Source organism: Carlito syrichta, unplaced genomic scaffold (genome assembly GCF_000164805.1).
Source record: "Carlito syrichta isolate Samal-C Ts95f unplaced genomic scaffold, Tarsius_syrichta-2.0.1 Scaffold311900, whole genome shotgun sequence".
Lineage (NCBI taxonomy): Eukaryota > Metazoa > Chordata > Mammalia > Primates > Tarsiidae > Carlito > Carlito syrichta.
Genome location: NW_007255996.1, coordinates 390,898 through 413,359, shown reverse-complemented (window position 1 = coordinate 413,359; position 22,462 = coordinate 390,898). Strand labels below are relative to the sequence as shown.

The window sequence follows — 22,462 nt, the reverse complement described above, 5'->3', positions numbered from 1 at the left end:
CGTCTCACTCTGTCGCTCAGACTGGAGTGCAGTAGCTGCTCCCAGCCACCACAGCCTCGACCTGCTGGGCTCCGGCGATCCTTTCGCCTCAGCCTTCCAAGTAGCTGGATCTACAGGCGCGCGCTACCACACCCGGCTAATTTTTTGATTTATTGTAGAGATGAGGTCTCGCCAAGTTGCCCAGGCAGGTCTCGAACCCGCGGGCTCAGGCAATCCGTTCACCTCGGCCTCCCAAAGCGCTGGGATTACAGGCTGAGCCATCGAGCCCGGTCAAACTTTTTTATTTTAATGTTTTGATTTGTTGTAGAGATGAGGTCTCACCAAGTTGCCCGGATTGGTCTTGAACCTGCGGGGTCAGGCAATCTACTCGCCTCGGCCTCCCAAAGTGCTGGGATTACAGACTGAGACACCAAGCCCGGCCTACAAGTAAACATCTATTCTCCTTAAATATGCACAGATGAATTATATCTCAATTTTTAAAAACAGGCAGAAATAGCTCTTCCATCAAGAAGCACATAAAACTTCACAAATATCAGCCTGGGCAGCATAGCAAGACTCCCATCTCTAAAAAAAAAAAAAAATTAAAAATTAGCCGGGTGTGATGGCATGTGCCTGTAGTCCCAGCTACTTGGGAGGCTGAGGTGGGAGGATTGCCTGAGCCCAGGAGGTAGAGGCTGTGGTATGCCGTGATCTGTGCTCCAGCCTGGGCGCCAGAGCGAGAACTTGTCTCAAAACCAAAAACAAACGGACACTCCTCTTCGGGAGCCCCAGGACAGTGGCCCCTCCATGGGCGGCACCTGTCACTGCACCTGCCCAAGGGTCCTGTCTGGAATGCGACCGTCCTGGGCTGGGACCTAGGAATCCCACAAGATGCCCAGAAGACAGCTGTGTCTTACAGCCTCGTCGTGAGCAGACACCAAGAGGGGCAGCCAGAAAGCGCCAGCGCTTCTAAGAGGGCCTGGTACAAGGATGACTGCCATCAGCCAAGCCTTCTGGACAGGAGGCCCGAGGGAGGCTCATGCCGGGTGCGGGCTGGATGGGAGCGGCCCCTGGTGGTAGACTCTTGGAACTGCACCGGGAGTCCGCGGTGTGGCCGGTCAGGCTGGAGAAGACCTCCCGTCTCCAGGTCCCCTGGCCCCCTCGCCCACGCATCCACAGTGTGGCCCACGAGGCTGGAGGGCCCCCTGGGAATCCGCGGTGTAGCCCACGGGACTGGAGAAGCCCCCAGAACCCGCGGTGTGGCCCACGAGGCTGGAGACCCCCCAGAATCCACAGTGTGGCCCATGGGGCTGGTGACTTCACAGGTGCGCATTTCTCGCGAAGTGGGCATGATCACAGGACAGGTTTTCTATTTAAATTGCCGGCGGGGTGGATTTCATAGGAGCCACGTCTGCACGAGCTGGCTGTGAGGTCTGTAATCCCGAGCCCCTCTCAAGGTGGGCCAGGAGAGCCTTACAGTGCATGTGAAATCTCACCGAATATCCCCATGTTAGACCCCACCTGTACGACAGCCGCCAGCCCAAGGCCAGGCACATCCACTCGATGCAGGCAGTGTCTCCATGGAGTGTGACTCGTCAGCTGGCATTTATCGAACGCCTGCTACGCGTGAGGCCTCATGTGGGAAACCCCCGCTCCCCATGGGACCATCTCCTCCATGACCCTGTGGAGTGGGTGCTGGAAGCCCAACTTTGAGATGAGGAAACTGAGATCGATGATATCGACTCACCGGCCACGGGTCACCAGGCAACCCCGGCCCAGGGCTCAAGCCAAACACCGCCACTTTTCTTGCCAGTAAAGTCAGGAACCCAATGTAAGGCTGCAGACCCAGATAAAATTATTTCAAAGTGACTCTCGATAGTGACAACACAGTGTCATTAATTCTCCTTAATTAAGGACAAAAGGAAAATGCAAGCCTGATTCATGAAAAGGAGCTTTTAACGCGCCTGGCCTCTCTGAGACTTTCTCAGGGGAGTCTGTCCCCAGAGCGTGGCAGCCATGTGATTCCCACGTCCTCCATCTGCTGGTGATGAGGGTGTCACTGGACGACTGCAACCCTGAGAGCCAGACCCTCCAACTACACTCCTGGGTGACCCGAGCCAACCTTGGGCAGTGCTTGCTGGCCCTGATGACACCATCTCTGCTGTCACAACAGTGCTGCCAAGAGCCACCTATTCGCAGTTCGGGGCTTCTACCAAGATAAGCAGGCTTTGGCAGGCACAGGTTGTTCTAAGGCTTCAAATGAGCACCAGAGACGTTTGGAATGTTCTATTGAGTTGAAACTGCGAATAACACGGTGTCACAAAGGATCAGCCTGTTCCTCGTGCCGCTCTGGGAGGGAACTATCATTGTGAGGCTGGACCATGTGTGTGTCCCCTGGGCCCATGAGGGCTTTGTCACACTCCCTGGGCCGGAAGGAGTCCTGCTGGCCACTGCGAGCTGCACCTCAGGACTCCGGGACAAGGGCACCTCGTGCTCCCGGGAGTCGAGCTCTCTGATGATCTAGTATTGGCTCTTGGGTCAGAGCCCAACAAACTTGGGCTTGAATCCCGGCTTCGTGGTGCTGCAGCTTTGTAGACTTTTATCTCTCTGCGGCTCAGGCTGATGTTTGTAAAAAGCTAATGACGCCTCTTTATGGGGACAAGGCAAGGACCAAATACAGTCACGCATTACAGAATGCTTCTTTGGCCAGGCGTGGTGGCTCACGCCTATAATCCCAGTACTTTGGGAGGCCGAGGTGAGAGGATTGCCTGAGCCCGCGGGTTCGAGACCCGCCTGGGCAAGTTGGCGAGACTTCATCTCTACAGTAAATCAAAAAATTAGCCGGGTGTGGTGGCACACATCTGTAGTTTCAGTTACTTGGAAGGCTAAGGGGAAGGATTGTGGAGTCCAGCAGGTCGAGGTTGCAGTGGCCGTGAGCACGCCACTGCCCTCCAGCCTGGGCGACAAAGTGAGACTCTAACTCAAAAAACCCAGGGCTTCCTTGATACAGTCCCAGGCTTGAATAATAACAGCCACTCACTATTAGAATGACTGGTATTATTGTAATTATTAAAATTATCGGGGCAACCCCCTCGGGTCCCCTGCTACTGTGGGAGCTTTTTTGTCCTCTCAATAAATCCTGCTTTAAAAAAAAAATTATCGGCTGGGCACAGTGGCTCACGTCTACAATCTCAGCACCTTGGGAAGCGAAGGGGGAGGATCTCTTGAGTCCAGGAGTTTGAGACCAGCCTGGGCAACACAACGAGAGCTTGTCTCAAAAAATTAGGGAGGGAGAGGCACACAGCATCACAAAGGGTACCTGGTCCTAAACCAGGGAAAGTCAGGACCAGTTGGAGGCCCAAACTTCACCTGGGTGCAGCCTATTCAGGTAGCCAATCCTGACTTGTGTCCCCCATCTCTATAATAAAAAATAAAGAATAAAAATTAGGCCGGGCCCCGTGGATCAGCCTGTAATCCCAGCACTTTGGGAGGCCGAGGCGAGAGGATTGTCTGAGATCAGCCTAGGCAACTTGGCGAGACCTCGTCTCTACAATAAGTCACAAAAACTAGCCGATTGTGGTGGCATGCGTCCGTAGTTTCAGCTACTTGGAAGGCTGAGGCAGGATCGCCTAAACCCAGCAGGCTGAGGCTGCAGTGGTTGTGAGTATGCCACTGCACTCCAGTCTGGGTGACAAGAGTGAGACTCCAACTCAAAAAAATAAAAATAAAAATCAGCCAAGTGTGGCAGTGCATGCCTGTAGTCCCACCTACTCGGGAGGCTGAGACAGGAGGGTCACCTGAACCCAGGAGGTGGAGGCTATGGTGAGCCATGATTGTGCCACTGCACTCCAGCCTGAGGGACAGAGTGAACACCAGCACTCTCTCTCTCTCTGCATATATAGTGGTGAGTTGCTGAGTCTGGCAACCACACCGAACACCAGGAATGCCTCCTCCCCCTCTTCTCAGGAGAGATCTCTCTCCCCGTCGGGAACTCTGGGCTGGCGGGTCCCTCCTGGTCACTCTGGGGATTACTCAGTCTCCCTCAACTGAGTCATCTCTGCCCATCTCCTGGCTTTACAGTCTGCACCGCACTTATCACTATCCAAGATGACCTTTCTTCTTTCTCACATATGTATTTGCGTGTTTTTCTGCGGTCTTGTATGTAATATGTACATGTTTATTAATGTTTACCTATGAACTCATCCCACTATAGTACAAACTCCTGGAAGCAGGGCCTTTTGACCAACACTTTATGCCTGCAGCAGACTACATGGCACGCAGGGGTGACCCTGCACCTGGGAAGCACCTGTGCTTGGATGATTAGTGCCTTCTTTTCCGATCTAAGGTATAACCACGGGCACTGCCACCGGTCATTTTGTCTAACGTGATCCCACCCTGGCCATAGTTGATTGGACGAGGATGGGCACTGAAGCCATACTGGGCCAATCAGGGCCCTTCCTGAGCCCTCGTCTAAGCAGTGGGCTGAGCCAATCAGATTCTTTTCCTGAGCCCTGCCCCTAATTAGTGCAGGGCTAGGCCAATCAGGGCCCCCTCCTGAGCCCACTCCTAATCACTGCGGGTGAGGACTGGGCCAATCAGAGTCACCACCTGGGGATTTGGCACTGGAATTGAACAAGGACAGGAGTGGTGGTTCCCTGGTGGCTGAACCCGTCTCACGTCAACTTTGGAAGCTCTTTGGTACATTGTTGTTGTTCAGTCTTGGGGGCCAGAAGAAGAGAGGGAGCATCTACCCACCCTCCAAAGTAACACCCCCAGGCTGGGCTTGGTGCACTTTGGGAGGCCCAGGTGAGAGGACTGCCTGAACCCATGGGTTCAAGACCAGCCTGGGCAACTTGGTGAGGCCTCATCTCTACAATAAATCAAAAGATTAGCCGGGTGTGGCAGCGCGCGCCTGTAGTTCTGGTTACTGTAGTTCCAGCTACTTGGAAGGCTGAGGTGGAAGGATTGTCTGAGCCCAGCAGGTTGAGGTTGCGGTGACCGTGACTGTGCCACTGCACTCCAACCTGGGCGACAGAGTGGGACTCCAACTCAAAAAACACAAACAAACAAAAGAAATACAGTAACACTCCCTCTCTGGAAGACATCCACCTCAGGACTGAGGGAGGAGTCATGAATTGGTCATGAGAACAACTGCCCAGGACAAAACTGATGGTTGTGTCCTTTCACCGCAGTCAAGCCACAGTCCCTCCTGAGAGCACCAGGATTCTCTTCCAAGGCCGATTCGTGCTCCCAGAGGAGCCCAGTGACCTGCAGCCTCCCCCTGCTGGGGTCAGCTTGGCAGGCACCTCCCCAGTCTGCCCCACAGATAGCCTCCTGGGTCTTGGGTCTTGCTTGGGATGGGGTGCGGGTGGGAGAGATGGCACAGGAGTCCCTGCTCTGCGTCCCTGCCGGTCTCCAGCCCACCTGTCCAGGCAGTGACCCCACATTTCTCAGAGTATCACCCTTTTGCCTTGTGTTGCTGGTCTATTTCTGGGGCCTACAACCACAGATCTCCAGGGGATGGAAGTGACATCTGCAGACTCTGAAATCATGCAAACGTGAGCTCTTGCTGTATGCCTGAGCAAATGCAAGTTCCTGCTGTATGCGAGCTCCCGCTATTTACCAGAGCAAAGTTGAGCTGCCATATGCTGGCGCAAACACGAGCTCCTGCTGCACACCAGAGCAAACTCAAACTCCTGCTGTATACCTGTGCAAACTCAAGCTCCTGCTGTATGCCAGAGCAAAGTTGAGCTTCTGCTGTATGCTGGTCCTACATGGGGACCGATTTTCCCATGGTGAAGGAGCTCTTGGACCCAGTCTCTCAGGAACAGAGCCGCTGCCGGGGTAACCATCATTTGTCACTTGGAGGACAGAGGCTGTCACGGACCCCACTGCACACATGCAGAAGACTGAAAGTCCATTCCAGACTGGAAAAAGTAAGTGCAGGCACACAGCGCAGCATCACTGACCTTGGGATGAGCAGCCTGTCTTGACTGCATCTAAGCCCCACAGCGCCACCACCTGGCGTCCCCATTTCCCTGTGCTTTAGTTGACTGTCCAGGCCCTGCACACATGTTGAGTCCTCGTAGCCCAACTGGCCTTGGCTTCTCTGCCTCTTCCTCCTCCCTCTGGTGGGAACATCACAAAGAGTGCCCAGCCAGCGCCTCCGGCGGATTGCTTTACCCCAAAGGGAGCAGATCCAGGAAGCTCTTGTGCAGTGAACGCTTTGTTCTCTCCCTCCCACTCCTCCCACCAACCCCTTGGGGCCCCTGTCAGATCCTCAGGAAACAGAGGAGGAGACTGAGGGTGAGAGAGTTATGAATGGCTGACGCGCGGGTGCCATCCACTGGTGAGAAGAGGAACGGGACGCACACCCTGCTCCCGTCTCCCCACCGTGAGGAGGGACCCTCCCGCCCCCTTGGGGAATGAGGTGAGCTGCCAGCTGGGTACACGAGGGTTTCCCAGAGCAAGGTGGTCTACACAGTGTGATGGTGGCCGTCCTTGTGCACTGGCTGCTGGTTCCCTTCCTGACTTCCCCCGCCCCTCCCTCCCCGCCTTTGCCCCTTCCCCACCAGCCGCCTCCCCTTGGCCGTCCAGGTCCCTCACATTCTTTGGAAAGAGCCCCCCGCCCCACTGCCACTGTCCCTCATCGGTGCTGGCCAGTGGATCTCCCTGTGCCGGCACCCCTCGTCTCACACCGGCGGACACTTCCTTAGCCTCCTGCTTTTGCCTGACTTTGCATCTCTGGAACTCGCTGCTGGTATGGCCCAGGCCTGAGTAGCCATGTTTGAGATGCATTACTTCCAGGCCGCCCCTGGCCTGCTCACTTCCCTCCTTGCTCCAGAGGCATGTTCTCTCCTTGCATCCGGGGATCTTGCTTTTATTTACAGGAGAGCCTCACTGTCCTCATTTTCTTGCTGAAGACCCTCTTCTCGCTCTGCCTCCCCCTCAGCCGTGATCTCTCTGCCCTGAGGTCCGGGCCCCGATGGAGGTGAACAGAGGCCCAGAAAACCTGCAGCGAAGGGGACACAGACCTGGAAGACACACCGCAGGCTTGCGGGTGGGGTGGGTGGGTGGGGGGAATGAAATCCAGCAGGAGGGAAAGAAAAAAGAAACCCGGCTTATGGAAAAATGACAAATAAAGTGAAACCAGATTGGCCTGTGTGGACGTGAGCCACAGGAGGAATTAACCAGCTAATTTATATGGCCGGGGAGATACTCAGATAATATGTTCGGTCTGTGGCAGGGTGGGGCGATTCCTCTGAACAGATGGGTGGGTGGTGGAGAAGCCAAAAGCGGGGGTCAGGACCAGGGCAGAGGCTGAAGGCCTGGGACCTTGCAACAGGTAAATCAGGATGGGCCGAGGTCAGAGTGGGGTGGGCCAGTGAGGATGCACGTCCAGGGGGAGGGCGTGTGTCTGGCTCTGCAGCCTAAGCTCACCTTTCTGAACAGCGCCTCCTGCTGTCCTGACTCTTGTCAGCACCTTGCTCCCGGGCGGGGCCATCCTTAGGCTAGACGGACAGTGTCCCGAGCTGGGCCCTTGAGACTCAGCCCCGGGCTGGTCGCTGGAGTGACTGGGAAAGTAGTTGTGTCTCGGCAGAGTGGCCGGCCGACACTTCTGCCACTATCTGGGAATCCCCAGCCTGGGATGAGTCCCCCACGGGACATGGAGCCCAAAGGGGAGCATTCACATTCCCAGCAGTATGGCCCACCCCTGGGCTACTGGACTTTTTAGGATCCGGGACATCAAACCTGCCTTTTCCCTGCTTGAGCCGGGCTTGGGAGGGAGGAGGCTAGGGGTGGGCGGGAGCTGTTCTGCTGACCCCAAGGAGCCACCTGTGCAAAAGTCTTCCTGGCTTCACCACCAGTGCCTCCACCAGGAAATCTTGAACTGGGCTGTGCGGGAGGATCTACACTATGGAAAGCAGCAGACACCACCCCTCATGGCTCTCTCCTCCACTCAAGCCTGGCAAGGGGCTGGTCAGCCTTTCCCAGCATCCCCTACCCACCGGCTTGTCAGGGCCATCCTACATGAGGCCCCTTTGGAAAGTTCAGCCAGGCCCAGCTTCCCAGAGGATGAGGCTACAAGTCCTGGTATCATGCTGGGATCGATCCTCTGCCTGGGTCACACTTGACAGGCCACTGCCAACTCCCCACTGCACCCAGGCTGCACCGACCCTGGCCACAGCTGACTGCGAGTGAGTGCAGATAAAAGGATTAAGATTGGTGGCCCCCAGCTCCCTCCCCTCTGCCTCTCCTCCATTGCTCCACTTTCACTTATCTGCTTGCATTAGGATGCTTGGAAGCAAGTGACAGTGACTTAGATCAAACTGACTTGCAAACAAGAGCTTTATTAGAGCCGGGGTTGACTGGCTTCAGAGATAGCTGCGTTCAGGGCCCAGCACTGCTCAGGCCTCGACTTCTCTCCCCCTCCTGGCTTTGCTCTCCTGTGTGGGTGTTTTCTCAGGTGGGCGCTCACCTGCCACCTGGGCTGATTGCTGACCCTTACAGGGGCAGCCGGGAATCTTTTTTTCTTTTTTGAATTGGAGTCTTACTCTGTCGCTCATGCTGTAGTGCAGTGGCATGCTCATGGCTACCGCAGCCTCAACCCGCTGGTCTCAGGTGATCCTTCTGCCTCAGCCTTCCAAGTAGCTGGAACTACAGATGCACGTCACCACACCCGGCTGATTTTTGTGATTTGTTATGGAGACAAGGTCTCACCAAGTTACCAAGGCTAGTCTCGAACCCTCAGGCTCAGACAATCCTCTCGCCTTGGCCTTCCAAAGTGCTGGAAGTACAGGTTGAACCAATGCACCTGGCCAGGAAGCTTTAAATACAGCTCAGAAAAACCTCATGGAATCTCTTTGGCTTGCCTTAAGTCATGTGCTTTCCCCTAGACCAAGCGCTACAGCCCACAACTGCTGCTGAGTGGCCCCACCATGGCCTCATCTGGGGCTGGGCCGGTTCTGTCTGGACCACATGCACAGGAGTGGAATGGGCTTCCCAAGGATGTTGGGGATACTAGAAGGATGCCCGTGGGAGTCAGTGGCACCTGGAGCCTGCTGGGGACGAGATTCTCCGCCCTACCATGCCCCCACTGGGTCAGGATTTCCTGGAGAAGCCAGGGGTCTTACAACAATCCCTCGGATGTATCCACGGGACATGTCCATGCTCCCTGGCTGAGACATGTGTCGGCTTCTCACCAAGATTAGTATTTTATTAACCAGTGTGAGCTAATATCCTCACCAGAATCGTGCAGTGGGGAAGGGAAGCTCCAAGGGAAATCCTAATACTGCATCTAGGAGGGAGATTTGTTGGACAGGTGGACAAGCAGGTTGAGATTCTTGGCCAAAAGTAGCTGTGCCTCGTGACTCTGGGGACAATTACTGTCTGCAATTGTCTTGTCTTCAGCTTCAAATCTGAGCTCACTTGGGATACAGAAACATCTAAATTTCAAGGCACATGCTGTAACCTAGCTGCCAAGAGGGCTGAGGCCTGGGCTTGGTCTTGCCTGGGTGGATGAGGGGGATGTCTTTGCAGACCCCACTGCCCACGGATCCTCCTGTTGGGAAGCAAACACTGGATCCAGCTGGGCTTGGGCCAGAAGTCTGCCTAGGCACTGGGTCAGCTGCTGGCTCTCCTGGGGAGCACTGGGAACTTGGCATCACCTGCCCCAGTGCCAGTGTTCCCTCCCTGATGTTGAGGTCAGCTCCTGGCAGCCTCGGGAAGGTCTCTGTGGCTGCTGGGTGCAGATTCTTTCCAGAGAGTATGCACATTCCCAAGCTGCCTTCTTGGGGTGCCTTGGCAATCGGAGTTATTCTGTAAAATGTCTGTTAACAATAAACATACAGAAGTCCAAACTAACCTTCCAAGGTTTTGTTTTTTTTTTGAGTTGAAGTCTCACTCTTGTCACCCAGGTTGGAGTGCAGTGGTATGCTCATGGCCATCACAGCCTCAACCTGCTGGGCTCAGGTAATCCTTCAGCCTCAGTCTTCCAAGTAGCTGGAACTACAGGCACGTGGCACCATGCCTGGCTAATTTTTTTTTTTTTTTGAGTTGAAATCTCACTCTGTCGCTCAGACTGAAGTACAGTGGCTGCTCCCAGCCACCGCAACCTCGACCTGCTGGGCTCAGGCAATCCTTCCACCTCAGTCTTCCAAGTAGCTGGAACTACACGCACGCACTACCACGCCCAGCTAATTTTTGATTTATGGTAGATATGAGGTCTCTCCAAGTTGCCCAGGCGGGTCTCGAACCCGCAGGCTCAGGCAATCCACTCACCTCAGCCTCCCAAAGCGAGGGATTATAGGCTGAGCCACCGAGTCCAGCTTTTTAAAAAAAATTTCATTGTAGAGATGAGGTCTTGCCAAGTTGCCCAGGCTCGTCTCAAACCAAGATTTCTCAGGCAATCTCTCACCTCAGCCTCCCAAAGTGCTGGGATTATAGGCGTGAGCCACTGTGCCCAAGTTTTTAAGACCTCATGACTTAAAGGAAAGCCAATCTCTTCTATAGATTTGTTTTCATATGCAAACTATGATGGAGGGGCGAATTCTACTAACTCACCTACTTCTGCTGAATCTGTTTTTCTCAAAATTCCCCTCTATTCACACAACTACTGGCACAAGCAATTAAAAACTCAGGAGTGGTTATTCTTTATTCAATCTTTTAAAGTTACGACATGAAACTTTTTTTTTTTAGTTGGGTTTCACTCTGTCTCCCAGGCTGGAGTACAGTGGCATGCTCACGGCCACTGCAGCCATGACCTCCTGGGCTCAGGTGATCCTTCTGCCTTGGTCTCCCTAGTAGTTGGGACTTCAGGTGCACACCACCATGTCTGGCTAATTTTTAAATTCTTTTGTAGAGATGAGGTCTCACTATGCTGCCCAGGCTAGTCTTAAACTTCTGAGCTCAAGAGATCCTCCCGCCTGGGCCTCTTAAAGTGTGGAATGACAAGTGTGAGCCACTGTGCCAGGCCATAAAACCGTTAAAGTAATATAACCATATTAAACTTGAAAAACCAATTTCAGTTGTTCCTTGGGAGTTTGAACTTGGAACAGATCAACAAGAGCAGAAAAAATGTTGACAAGAAAATAAGTAAGCCGGGCTCGGTGGCTCAGTCTGTAATCCCGCGCCTTTGGGAGGCTGAGGTGAGTGGATTGCCTGAGCCCACGGGTTCGAGGTCCGCCTGGGCAACTTGGCGAGAGTTCATCTCTACAATAAATCAAAATGAGCCAGGTGTGGTAGCGCACGCCTGTAGTTCCAACTACTCGGAAGGCTGAGGCGGAAGGATTGCCGGAGCCCAGCAGGTCGAGGCTGTGGTGGCCGGGAGCGGCCACTGCACTCCAGTCTGGGTGACAGGGTGAGACTCCAACTCAAAAAAAAAAAGAAAGAAAGAAAATAAGTAAATGCATAAAGCCCTGCTCCTGGGTCCCTGGTCTGGCCCCTGTGCAGCTGGCCAGGCCCCTATACTTCCCAGAATCTGGTTGTCCAACTTTCCTGGTCTTTCCAGGAGTTCCATTTTGCTTTTATTGGTCAGAGCTCCAGTTTCTGTGGCTGCATTCAGAGAGCCTCTGTGATAGGCGTCTGAGGGCTGTGGAGCCTGCGTGAGCATTGTAACAGCCCTGCCCACAGGCAGGTGGCTTCTCTCAGCCTGAAGGTGAGGAAGGGGACGAAGCAGGAGAAGCCTGTGAACTTCAGTGTGGGCAGGGCCTGGACAGGGAAGAGGCTCTCGGGCTTGGCCCCACCCCCCACCCCCTGGAGGCAGGAGCAGGTTCTGGCCAGGCCTCTGCTTATGGGGGATGCTCTTCCCCAGGCCCCAGGACGCAGCGCACATGACTCAGGTGGCTTGGCGCTGGGCACGGTGCCTGCCCACCGAGGTCCCCCAAGTGGGGTCATGAGAATTTCTAGGAGCATGCTGTCTTTTTTTTTTTGAGTCAGAGTCTCACTCTGTCACCCAGGCTGGAGGGCAGTGGCACTCTCACAGCCACCATAGCCTCAAACTGCAGGGCTCAGGTGATCCTTCCACCTCAGCCTTCTAAGTAGCTGGAACTACAGGTACCCACCACCACGCCCGGCTAATTTTTTTGACTTATTGTAGAGATAAGGTCTCGCATGCCAAGTTGCCCAGGCTGGACTCGAACCCATGGGCTCAGGCAATCCTCTCACTTTGGCCTCCTGAAGTGCTGGGATTTTTTTTTTTTTCAAACCCAGTTCACTGCACACTGATAATTCTCTTTTTGTTTTGTTGTTGTTGTTGTTGTTGTTTTTTTGAGTTGGAGTCTCACTCTGTCGCCCAGACTGGAGTGCAATGGCCGCTCCCGGCCACCGCAGCCTCGACCTGCTGGGCTCCGGCGATCCTTCCGCCTCAGTCTTCCGAGTAGCCGGAATTACAGGTGCGCACTACCACGCCTGGCTGATTTTTGATTTATTGTAGAGATGAGGTCTCGCTGCCCAGGCGGGTCTCGAACCCGCGGGCTCAGGCAATCCACTCACCTCAGCCTCCCAAAGGCGCGGGATTACAGGCTGAGCCACCGAGCCCGGCTTGTTTTTGTTTTTTAGGGACAAGATCTTGCTGTATGGCTCAGGCTGGAGTGCAATGACACGATCACGGCTCACTGCCGCCTCAAATGCCTGGGCGCAAGCAACCCTACCGCCTTAGCCTCCCAAAGTGCTGGGATTACGGGTGTGAACCACCATGCCCGGCCAGGGCCCTTGCTTTGATGATGGCTGGGAGGAGTCACAGGACCCAGCAGGGAGTCTCACTCGGGGCTAAACTGCAATGCAGCAAAAGGGTGCAGAGCAAAGCCAGCTGGGAAGAAGTACCTGGGGCACATGCAGGGGCAGGCCTGGCTTCCTGAGGCCTCTGCTGGGGAGTGACACGGGACATGTTCAGTTCCCCAGCAACGGGCGGTGACAGCATGTGTGAGATGTCATCTAACAGGTGGCTCTCCAGACTTGGCGCCCAGGGCTCCCCTGGGGGCTGGTCACGCGAGCACCTGACACCCACTGCAACCCCAATCTCAGTCTCTCAGCAGGCAGTTCACACTAACAAGGCTCACAGTGACGCAGGTGATGAGGCGATGCCAGACCTCATCACGCTAGCAGGCTGATAACGCTGGAAGGAAAGCAGGAGAAGAGAGATGCTCCCCAGATCCAACAGCTTTGGGGGCGCCTGTGAGGATTCCATGAGAATCCTCGAGGCCTGCAACTTCCAGGACCTCTCTCCACCTCCCTGCCTCCTGACTTCTCCCGTGTCCCTCCAGATGGCCTCCTGTTTGGTCCCTGCTCCCCCCCAGCCCTGTCCTCAGGCTGTCCTCACAGCAGCTGGGGGGACATTTGAAACGTCAGCCTGGTCACAGCCAGGCCACCACGCACACCCACAGGGGTCCCATCTCTCCCTGAGTTGGAATCAGCAAGGTGACCAGGCTCGGTGCCTCTGCCCATCTCCTTCCAGGCATCTGCCTAGGTCAGAGCAGCCAGAGTGTGCAGCTCAGTGCTGTGCCCCCGCCCCGTCTCACCCCCGCCTCCCGCTTCTGACATGCAGGATGTTTACTGAGCATGTCTTTCCTCCTCCCTACCTGCAAGTCAGCATGGCCAGAGTGGGCATCTCAGCGCCGCCCCCCTTCCCAACATGCAGGATGTTTCCAGAGTATGTCCCTCTTCCTCCCCCTTCCCTGCAGGACCAGCCCCCAGAGAAGGGTCTTTCTCTGATGAACCCGTGCACGCATCTCTGAAGTGAGCGCCCTCTCCTGTCCCCTCGAGAGCCTCCCTGGTCTGCCCCCCAGATGGGTAAGGAAGGCCATTCCTGGTCCTCCTCCCCTTCCTCCACAGAGAGACCAAAGGCCTCGGCCGGCGTGCTCACCTGACCCCTTGGCTGTCTCATCGAATTCCACCTGGAAGAGGTAGCCAGTGTTCCAGATGTACAGGCAGGACGCTGCATCGTAGGAGACCCGGAGTGGCCCCAGTTGGGGGTCATAGATGCTGTCCCTCCACTGGATGTTGATGGGAGACTGCCGGGTGCCCTCTGGCACCGAGACTGGGCCCGTCCAGAGGGGGTGCACTGGGGCAGAAAGAAGGAGACTCCGACTGAGGTGGTGGCCTCTCCCTGTGTCTCACGGACATGGCAGAAATGCAGCCACAGAAGGCTCATGGGACCTGGCTTGGGGAACGGACTCCATGGGAGCCGGGGCTGCCAACCCTCGGGGCTGGCTCCCTGCTACGTGGGCACTGCCCCTGCTCCTCTCCACCCCGGACCACGTGGGGGCTCCTCCCCTGTGCCCGTGCTGCCCATGTGGTCACATGAGAGCCCAAGGAGGCAGGCTGGTAGTGAGGACTCTGGCGGGAAGGAGGCCAGGGCAGTGGGCTCCCTGCCCTCAGGAAGGTGGGAAGCCTCTCTTCCCAGTCCCGGGAAACCCACTTGAGAGTCCATGGGAGCCAAGGGCTTGAGCTTCCCTGCTGGGGGCTGAGTGGAAGAGCCCTGGCCCCCTTGTCTCGAGTTCGCTTCAAATTGTTTTGATGCGATTTTATTTTTTTTTAATTTTTAAAAGATTTTTTTGGTTTTTTTTTGTGCGATTTTAAAGTAAGGTGCATGAATCAAAAACAGTTCAGAAAATACAGAAAAGTTTATAGAGGATTAAGAAGCTGTAATGTCACCCCTGGTGTGTCTGCCCAGCTGCTCTCTGTGCAAATAGCCTCCTGGAAGAGAGATCTGGGTTTCTTTTTTAATGAACAGAGATCTTGCACTCTGTATTATCTTACAAGCTATCTTTAACACTTAACATTGTGAACTCATTTTGTCAGTGAAAAAGCATATATAATTCTTTTTTATTTTTATTTTTTTTGAGTAGGGTCTTGTTCTGTTGTCTAGGCTGGAGTGCAGCGACACAATCATGGCTAACTGCAGCCTCAACCTCCTAGGTTCAGGCAATCCTCCCGCCTCAGCCTCCCGAGTAGCTGGGGCTACAGTCACATGCCACCATACTTGGCTAGTTTGTTGATTTATTATAGAGATGATGTCTCGCTAAGTTGCCCAGCTGGTCTCGAACCCTAGGCTCAGGCAGTACTCTTGCCTCCACCTCCCAAAGTGCTGGGATGACAGGTGTGAGCAACTGCACCTGGTCACAATTCTTTTTTTTTTTTTTGAGTTGGAGTCTCACTCCATCGCCCAGGCTGGAGTGCAGTGGCACGCTCATGGCCACCTCAGCATCGACCTGCTGGGCTCCGGTAATCCTTCTACCTCAGCCTTCCAAGTAGCCAGAGATACAGCCGCATGCTACCATGCCTGGCGAATTTTATTTTTATTGTAGACATGAGGTCTCACCATGTTGCCCAGGCTGGTCTTGAACCCAAGGACTCAGGCAATCCTCTTGCCTCGGCCTCCCAAAGTGATGGGATTACAGGCTTGCACCACCATGCCCCCCACAATTATTTTTAATGGTGGTGCACTTCCACTGTACAGGTATGCCACAGCTTTAAAAACCAATTATTTAGTGTTGATATTTAGATTGTTTGTAATTTTTTGCAATTTTAAACAAAGCAGTGATGAAGTTCCAATGACTTCTTTGTATTCTTGCCGGAATGATTTTCTTTCTCATGAACGCCTGACCACAGAATTACTGGGTCAAAGGGTATGTCATCAGAATTCTAGAAAACAAGGAGAAAGTTTTGTGGCCCCTGTTGGAAATTGTTCTCCCACCCTGAGGGTCTAGAGGCTGACACATTATATGTTTTGCTCTTTAATGAACTCAACAAGTTATTTATCTATCTATCTATTTATTTATTTATTTATTGAGTTGAAGTCTCACTCTGTCGCCCAGACTGGGGTACAATGGCCGCTCCCGGCCACTGCAGCCTCAACCTGCTGCGGCTCCGGCGATCCTTCCGCCTCAGCCTTCCAAGTAGCTGGAATTACAGGCGCGCGCTACCACGCCCAGATAATTTTTGATTTATTGTGGAGATGAGGTCTCACCAAGTTGCCCAGGCGGGTCTCAAACCCGCGGGTTCAGGTAATCCACTCATCTCAGCCTCCCAAGGCGCGGGATTACAGGCTGAGCCACCGAGCCTGGCTTCAACAAGTTTGTTAAGGAGAAGTCACTTAATAAGTGAACTATCAGAGGTCAGTAGAATGTATACTACATTTTTCAATGAAAATGTAAAATCTACAGCTGGGCATGGTGGCATGCGCCTGTGGTTCCAGCTACTTGGAATGCTGAGGTGGAAGGATCACCTGAGCCCAGCAGGTCGATACTGGGGTGGCTGTGAGTGTGCCACTGTATTCCAGCCTGGGCAACAAAGTGAGTCACCGATTCAAAAAAATAAAATAAAATAAAATAAAGACTGTAGAATCGTAGAATGTTTATTCCAAGTTGCGATCTTTCCTATCTTTCAGTGGTAAAAAGTCTTTTCTCATAGGAAATAATAGTGATGGTGGATAGTGGGTTGTTCATTTGCTTATTTAATTTTTTCTTTTCTTTTCTTTTCTTTTTTTTTTTTGAGTTGGAGTCTCACTCGGTTGCCCAGACTGAAGTGCAGTGACTGCTCCCGGCCACCGCAGCCTCGACCTGCTGGGCTCTGGTGATCCTTCCGCCTCAGCCTTCCAAGTAGCTGGAACTACAGGCGTGCGCTACCATGCCCGCCTAGTTTTTTTTTTTTTTATTTATTTTGGAGATGAGGTCTCGCCAGGTTGCCCAGGCGGGTCTCGAACCTGCGGGCTCAGGCAATCCACTCACCTCAGCCTCCCAAAGGCGCGGGATTACAGGCTGAGCCACCGAGCCTGGCTCTTTTCTTTTTTTTTAAATTGGGGTCTCATTCTGTCATCCAGGCTGGAGTGCAGTGGCATGACCATGGCTCACTTCAGCCTCAACCTCCTGCGCCCAGGTGACTTCTCACTTAAGCCTCCTGAGTAGCTGGGACTACTGGTGTGAGCCACCACACCCAGCAATTTTTTTTTTTTTTTTTTTTTTTTTTTTTTTTAAAATGGGGTCTTGCTATGCTGCCCAGGCTGGTCTCAAACTCCTGGGCTCAAGCAATCCTCCTGCCTTGGCCTCCTAAGGTGTTGGGATGACAGGCATGAGACACCACGCCCGGCCTAGGCAGTGGATGTTTGACACAGCTGCATGGACCTGGGTATAGATGGAATCCAGGAGCAGCTGAGGCACAGCAAAGACCGTCACCTGTCAGGGGGCTTGGGTCTCTCAGGCTCCCTGACTTATGACGCGAGTGCAGCACAAACGGGCCCTCAGTAGTGAATCATCTGTGCTGGTGTCTGCCGTCAGCAGAAGGGCATTGCTCACCACTGCGTGCACAGAGGTGATGCCACCTGAATACTCAATAGGCTTCAGACATTTACTCACGGTGGCCCTGACCTCCATGGTGATGCCGGCATGCAACAAGGCCAGTCTGTGCTAACTCAAGTAGATCTCTGCCGGGAAGTAATACCAAGAAAATATTGGCCAAGTGCAGGGGCTCATACCTGTCATCCCAGTCTTTGGGAGGCTGAGGCAGGAGGGCAGGAGGATCGTTAGAGGCTGAGGCGGGAGGATCGCTTGAGCCATGATCATACCACTGCACTTCAGTCTGGGCAACAGAGAGAGATCCCGACTGAAAAAAAAAATGACGAAGTGATGCGTATAGAAGCCTGGCACACATCAGACTCTCGTTGGCTGTCCACATCTGAGGATGAATCGCAGCCTCTGTCTGGAGTCCACAGGGCCTTCTGTGAAAGCCTCTGCACCCTGCCCTGGCTCCTGTCACAGGGGAGCTCAGGCCTGTGGTGGGGGAGTCTCCCAGGCAGAGGACACAGGAGTCTGGAAGTCGCTTGAAGGCTCAGAGCGCAGGAAACCCAAGGAGACTCCAGGGCGTGGAAACAGGAAACCAGGTGTCAGGCTCCACGCTTTAAATGCCACACCCACAAGGCTTGGGGCAGACACTTCGTCACCTCTCTAGCTGTCCTGTCCCTAATCCTGGTGACCTCAGCGACCCCAACCCGCCAAGGGGGGGGTCCCTGGAGGCCACCACAGCCTCCAGGAGCCTGCGGGGCAAGCAGACCCTTGTGCCCCCACCCATGACCCTCGCGTGGCGCAGAGGGCATGTGCTAAGGGACGAGGTCCCTCCCGCCCAGACCCTCTGCCCACCTCCAGAGGCAAGTGATGTGCATAGTTTAGGGTGTAGCCTTGATTTGGTCCTCCATGCACTGGGACCGTGTGTCTGTGCTGCATGGGACTTCTCAGAACTCCAGAAGCACAGTGCTCAGTGCTGACCTGTCGGCTGCCCTCTTCCCTTAATTGTGGCCATCTTTCCAACTGTTTCTCAGTGCCTGTCCCCTCTTTCTGTTTTTTTGGGGGGAGGGGGTTTGGACCACACTCTGTCACCCAGGCTGGAGTGCAGGGGCACGGTCATGGCTCACCACATCCTCGATCTCTTGGGCTCAGGTGATCCTTCCTCCTCAGCCTACCAAGTAGCTGAGACTACAAGTGCACACCACCCTGTCCAGTTAATTAAAAAAAAAGAAATTTTGTAGAGACAAGGTCTCACATGTTGCCCAGGTTGGCCTCCACCTCCTGGGCTCCAGCGATCTTCCTACCTCAGCTTCCTAAAGTGCTGAGATTACAGGCGTGAGTCACCGTGCTCGGCCAGAAGCATGTAATAAGGATTTTCTTTTCTTTTTTTTTTTTGAGTTGGAGTCTCACTCTGTCGCCCAGACTGGAGTGCAGTGGCCGCTCCCGGCCACCGCAGCCTCGACCTGCTGGGCTCCGGCGATCCTTCCGCCTCAGCCTTCCAAGTAGCTGGAATTACAGGCATGCGCTACCACGCCCGGCTGATTTTTTGATTTATTGTAGAGATGAGGTCTCGCTGCCCAGGCGGGTCTCGAACCCGCGGGCTCAGGCAATCCACTCACCTCAGCCTCCCAAAGGCGCGGGATCACAGGCTGAGCCACCAAGCCCGGCTTATAATAAGGACTTTCAAGCAGAAGCCGTGTCTGTGTCTCAGCATCGGCGAGACGAGATGGTGGATGCTAGCACCACGGCCCCCCAGACTGAGGGCTCAACCGGCGTAGGGAAGGGGCGGCTCAGAAGGCCACACAGGACAGTTGAAGTCCGATGACATCAAGGTTGTGGAACCTACAGGCAGGGTCTACAGTGAGTCCCTGATCCTACCAAGAAACAGGAGAGAAATGGGAATTCTTCGGGGCCTTCCTGGAATGGGGGCTGATTACAACATGGTGGGTCAGCCCCCCAGTGCCTCAGCCTCCAAAGTTCGCTGAGTGGTAAGAAACCTGGAGCGTGGGATGTATTAGGCAGAGGGGGTCTCTTTCTAGACTCCATGAGAATCAGCGGCAGGTGTGGAAGCTCCCTGGGGCAGGGACCTTGGCTTGGTATTTGATTCCATGCCCCCACACACAGGCCAAGGCTTGCCCCGTGGGAGGAGCTCTCTAAATATTTGTTGAGGGATTGAAAAATAGGAGGACTTTTTACATTTTTCATTTCTTTTTGAGCTGCAGTCTCACTGTTGCCCAGGCTGGAATGCAGTGGCACATTCTTGGCTACCCCAGCCTCTACCTGCTGGGCTCAGGTGATCCTCCTGCCTCAGCCTTCCAAGTAGCTGGAATTTCAGGCATGTGCCACCACATCCAGCTAATTTTTTGAGTTATTGTACAGACGAGGTCTCACCAAGTTGTCCAGCCTGGTCTTAAACTCCTGGACTCAGGCAATCCTCTCACCTCTGCCTCCCAAAGTGCGGGGATTATAGGTGTGAGCCACTATGCCCAGCTTTCTTTATTTCTTATTTTCTTTTGAGTCGGAGTCTTACTCTGTCACCTAGACTGGAGTGCAGTGGCAAGCTCATGGCCACCACAGCCTCGACCTGTTGGGCTCAGGCTATCCTTCCACCTCAGCCTCCCGAGTAACTGGGACTACAGGTGTGTGCCACCATACCCGGCTAATTTTTTAATTTATTGCAGAGACAAGGACTTACTGTGTTCCCCAGCTGGTCTTGAACTCCTGGGCTTAGGCAATCCTTTCACTTCTGCCTCCCAAAGTGCTGGGATGACAGACATGAGCCACTGGGACTGGCTGACCCTTTTTTTTGAGTCAGGGTCTCACTGTAGCCCAGGTTGGAGTACAGTAGCATGATTGCAGCTCACTGCAGCCTCGACTTCCTGGGCTCAGGTGATCCTCCTGTCTCAGCCTTCTGAATAGCTGGGACTACAGGCATATGCCACCATGCCTGACTAATTTATTTAGAGACAGGGTCTCACTATGTTGCCCAGGCTGGTCTTGAACTCCCAGGCTCAGAGAATACTCCTGCCTCTGTCTCTCAAAATGCTAGGATTACATGTATAAGCCACCATGCCTACCCTCTACCTTTTTAAAAACAATTTTTTGCAGAGACAAGCTCTCACTATGTTGTCCAGCTGGACTTGAACTCCTGAGCTCGAGCGATCCTCCCACCTCAGCCTCCCAAAGTGCTGGGACTATATGGGCGTGAGCCACTGCATCCACCCACTTCATCCTTCCATGACAATGTCTAGTCATCCCCATTCAACAGAGGAGGAAATGGAGGCTGGGGGTGAGGCACGTGCCCAAGTTCCTCCTCTGACCAGTGTCACCAGCACCCATATGCAGTGGGGTCTGGCTCTGAAGCCCGTGCACGTTCAATGACCAAATCATAGAACATGGGGAATATCACAGTTAGGGGAGAACTGGCAGCCACTGCGGAGGCCCTTATTTTACAGAGGTAGAAGAATCTGAGCCCCAGAAGGAGGAAGGGCCAAGGCCAAGGTCATGGAGCACTGACAATGTGCCTGGGGTGAGGCTGGCACGGGCTAGTTTCTTGGCAGAGCTGGCTGAGTGGTCTATCTATTTATTTTTATTTATTTTATTTTTTGAGTCGGAGTCTCACTCTGTCGCCCAGACTGGAGTGCCGTGGCCGCTCCCGGCCACTGCAGCCTCGACCTGCTGGGCTCCGGCAATCCTTCCGCCTCAGCCTTCCAAGTAGCTGGAACTAAAGGTACCCGCTACCATGCCCGGCTAATTTTTGATTTATTGTAGAGATGAGGTGTCGCCAAGTTGCCCAGGCTGGTCTCGAACCCGCGGGCTCAGGCAATCCACTCACCTCAGCTTCCCAAGGCGCGGGATTACAGGCTGAGCCACTGAGCCTGGCTTAAACTGTTTTTTAAAAGTGGCCTATCTATTTTTATTTAAACTGTCACCCAGGCTGGAGCGCAGTGGCGCAATCACGGCTCACTGCAGCCTCGACCTCCTGGGCACAGGTGATCTTCCTGCCTCAGCCTCCTGAGTGGCTGGGACTACAGGCATGGACCACCACGTCAGGCTAATTTTTTAACTTTTTATAGAAACGAGATTACACTACGTTGCCCAGGCTGGTGATGAACTCCTGGGCTCAAGCAGTCCTCCCATCTCAGCCTCCCAAAGTGCTGGGATTACAGGCATGAGCCACTGAGCCCTGCTGAGTCCTCTATTTATTACATTGAAAGGTTCTTTGCTGATGAGGTTTAGGGGCGACAGTGACTGGTTGGTGCAGCCTGACTCCTCGGGGCTGGACTGGGAGTGACAGAGCAAGTCTTACTGTCTGCCCTGCTCCGTGGCCCTCCCGAAGGCCCGTGAGCCTGAGTCTAAATGATTTGCCACAGTCTCCAGATGCCAAAGAGACAGGGATGGGGCGGGAGCCTGGACTCAGGACTGTCTCTCGTTGTGAAAGACACCATAAACTTAGACAAGCATGGAGTCGTGTCAGGGAGGTTCGGGGGTCCACTTACAGGCTGGGGTCTTGCCTCTCTGGGTGCAGGAGTGCTGAGAACACTGTCGCTGTGGCTGTGGCAGGGAACCCTGGAGAGGCCCCCATACCTGCTTGACCAAGGCAGAGAGACCCGAGGCTTTCCAGCAGCGACTTCCCAGCATCTTGGGTCTGTGTCTGCGGGCACCAATCCTATCGTTCGCCCTCGCCTTGAGAGGACTGCTGTGGACCGCCGTGCACCCCTGTCTTCTGTAGAAACTCTCCAACCCCTAACCCTAACGGTTAAAGTCCAACCTGTGCCTTTTCCAACTCATAGGATGATGTTTGATTTGGCCTGGGTGCGGGTGCTTGGGGACAAGTGGCCTCCACTGGGGACAGGTCACTCGAGTCACCAGGCTTCGATCTCACAAACAACAGAGCAAATCTTCAGGTGACAGGAAAACCACAGAGAGGCTGCTGTGAGTCCCTGTGTGCAAGGCTGGAGTCCCTGCTCTTGGGTGTGGACCCTGTGGCCGGGGCCATGGATCTTTGAGACCAGGCACAAGGCTACATCGTGTGTGAGCCCAGAGCAGCAGGTTCTGAAGTCCAGGATGGGGGTAGGTGGTACCGTCTGTCGGGGAGTCCTGAAGATGGCAGCCTTCACATATCACAAACTAGGTGCGATTCGATTGGACTCACTCTCCCCCAAGTGAGATGGCCCGGGGCCTGGACACTCGGGCTGGATGGTGGT

General features: G+C 54.2%; 1 protein-coding gene across 1 annotated transcript in view; it reads right to left on the bottom strand.

Annotated features, from left to right (window-relative positions):
• Nucleotides 1-21,896, bottom strand: part of CA5A (carbonic anhydrase 5A) — a 39,484-nt gene extending 17,588 nt beyond the window's left edge. The window contains exons 1-2 of the mRNA XM_008069267.1: nt 21,755-21,896; nt 13,841-14,038 (exon numbers count right to left, since the gene is read on the bottom strand). Coding sequence (XP_008067458.1) covers nt 13,841-14,038; nt 21,755-21,896 — 340 coding nt within the window. The remainder of the gene's footprint in view (nt 1-13,840; nt 14,039-21,754) is intronic.
• Between the last annotated feature and the right edge of the window lie 566 nt (nt 21,897-22,462).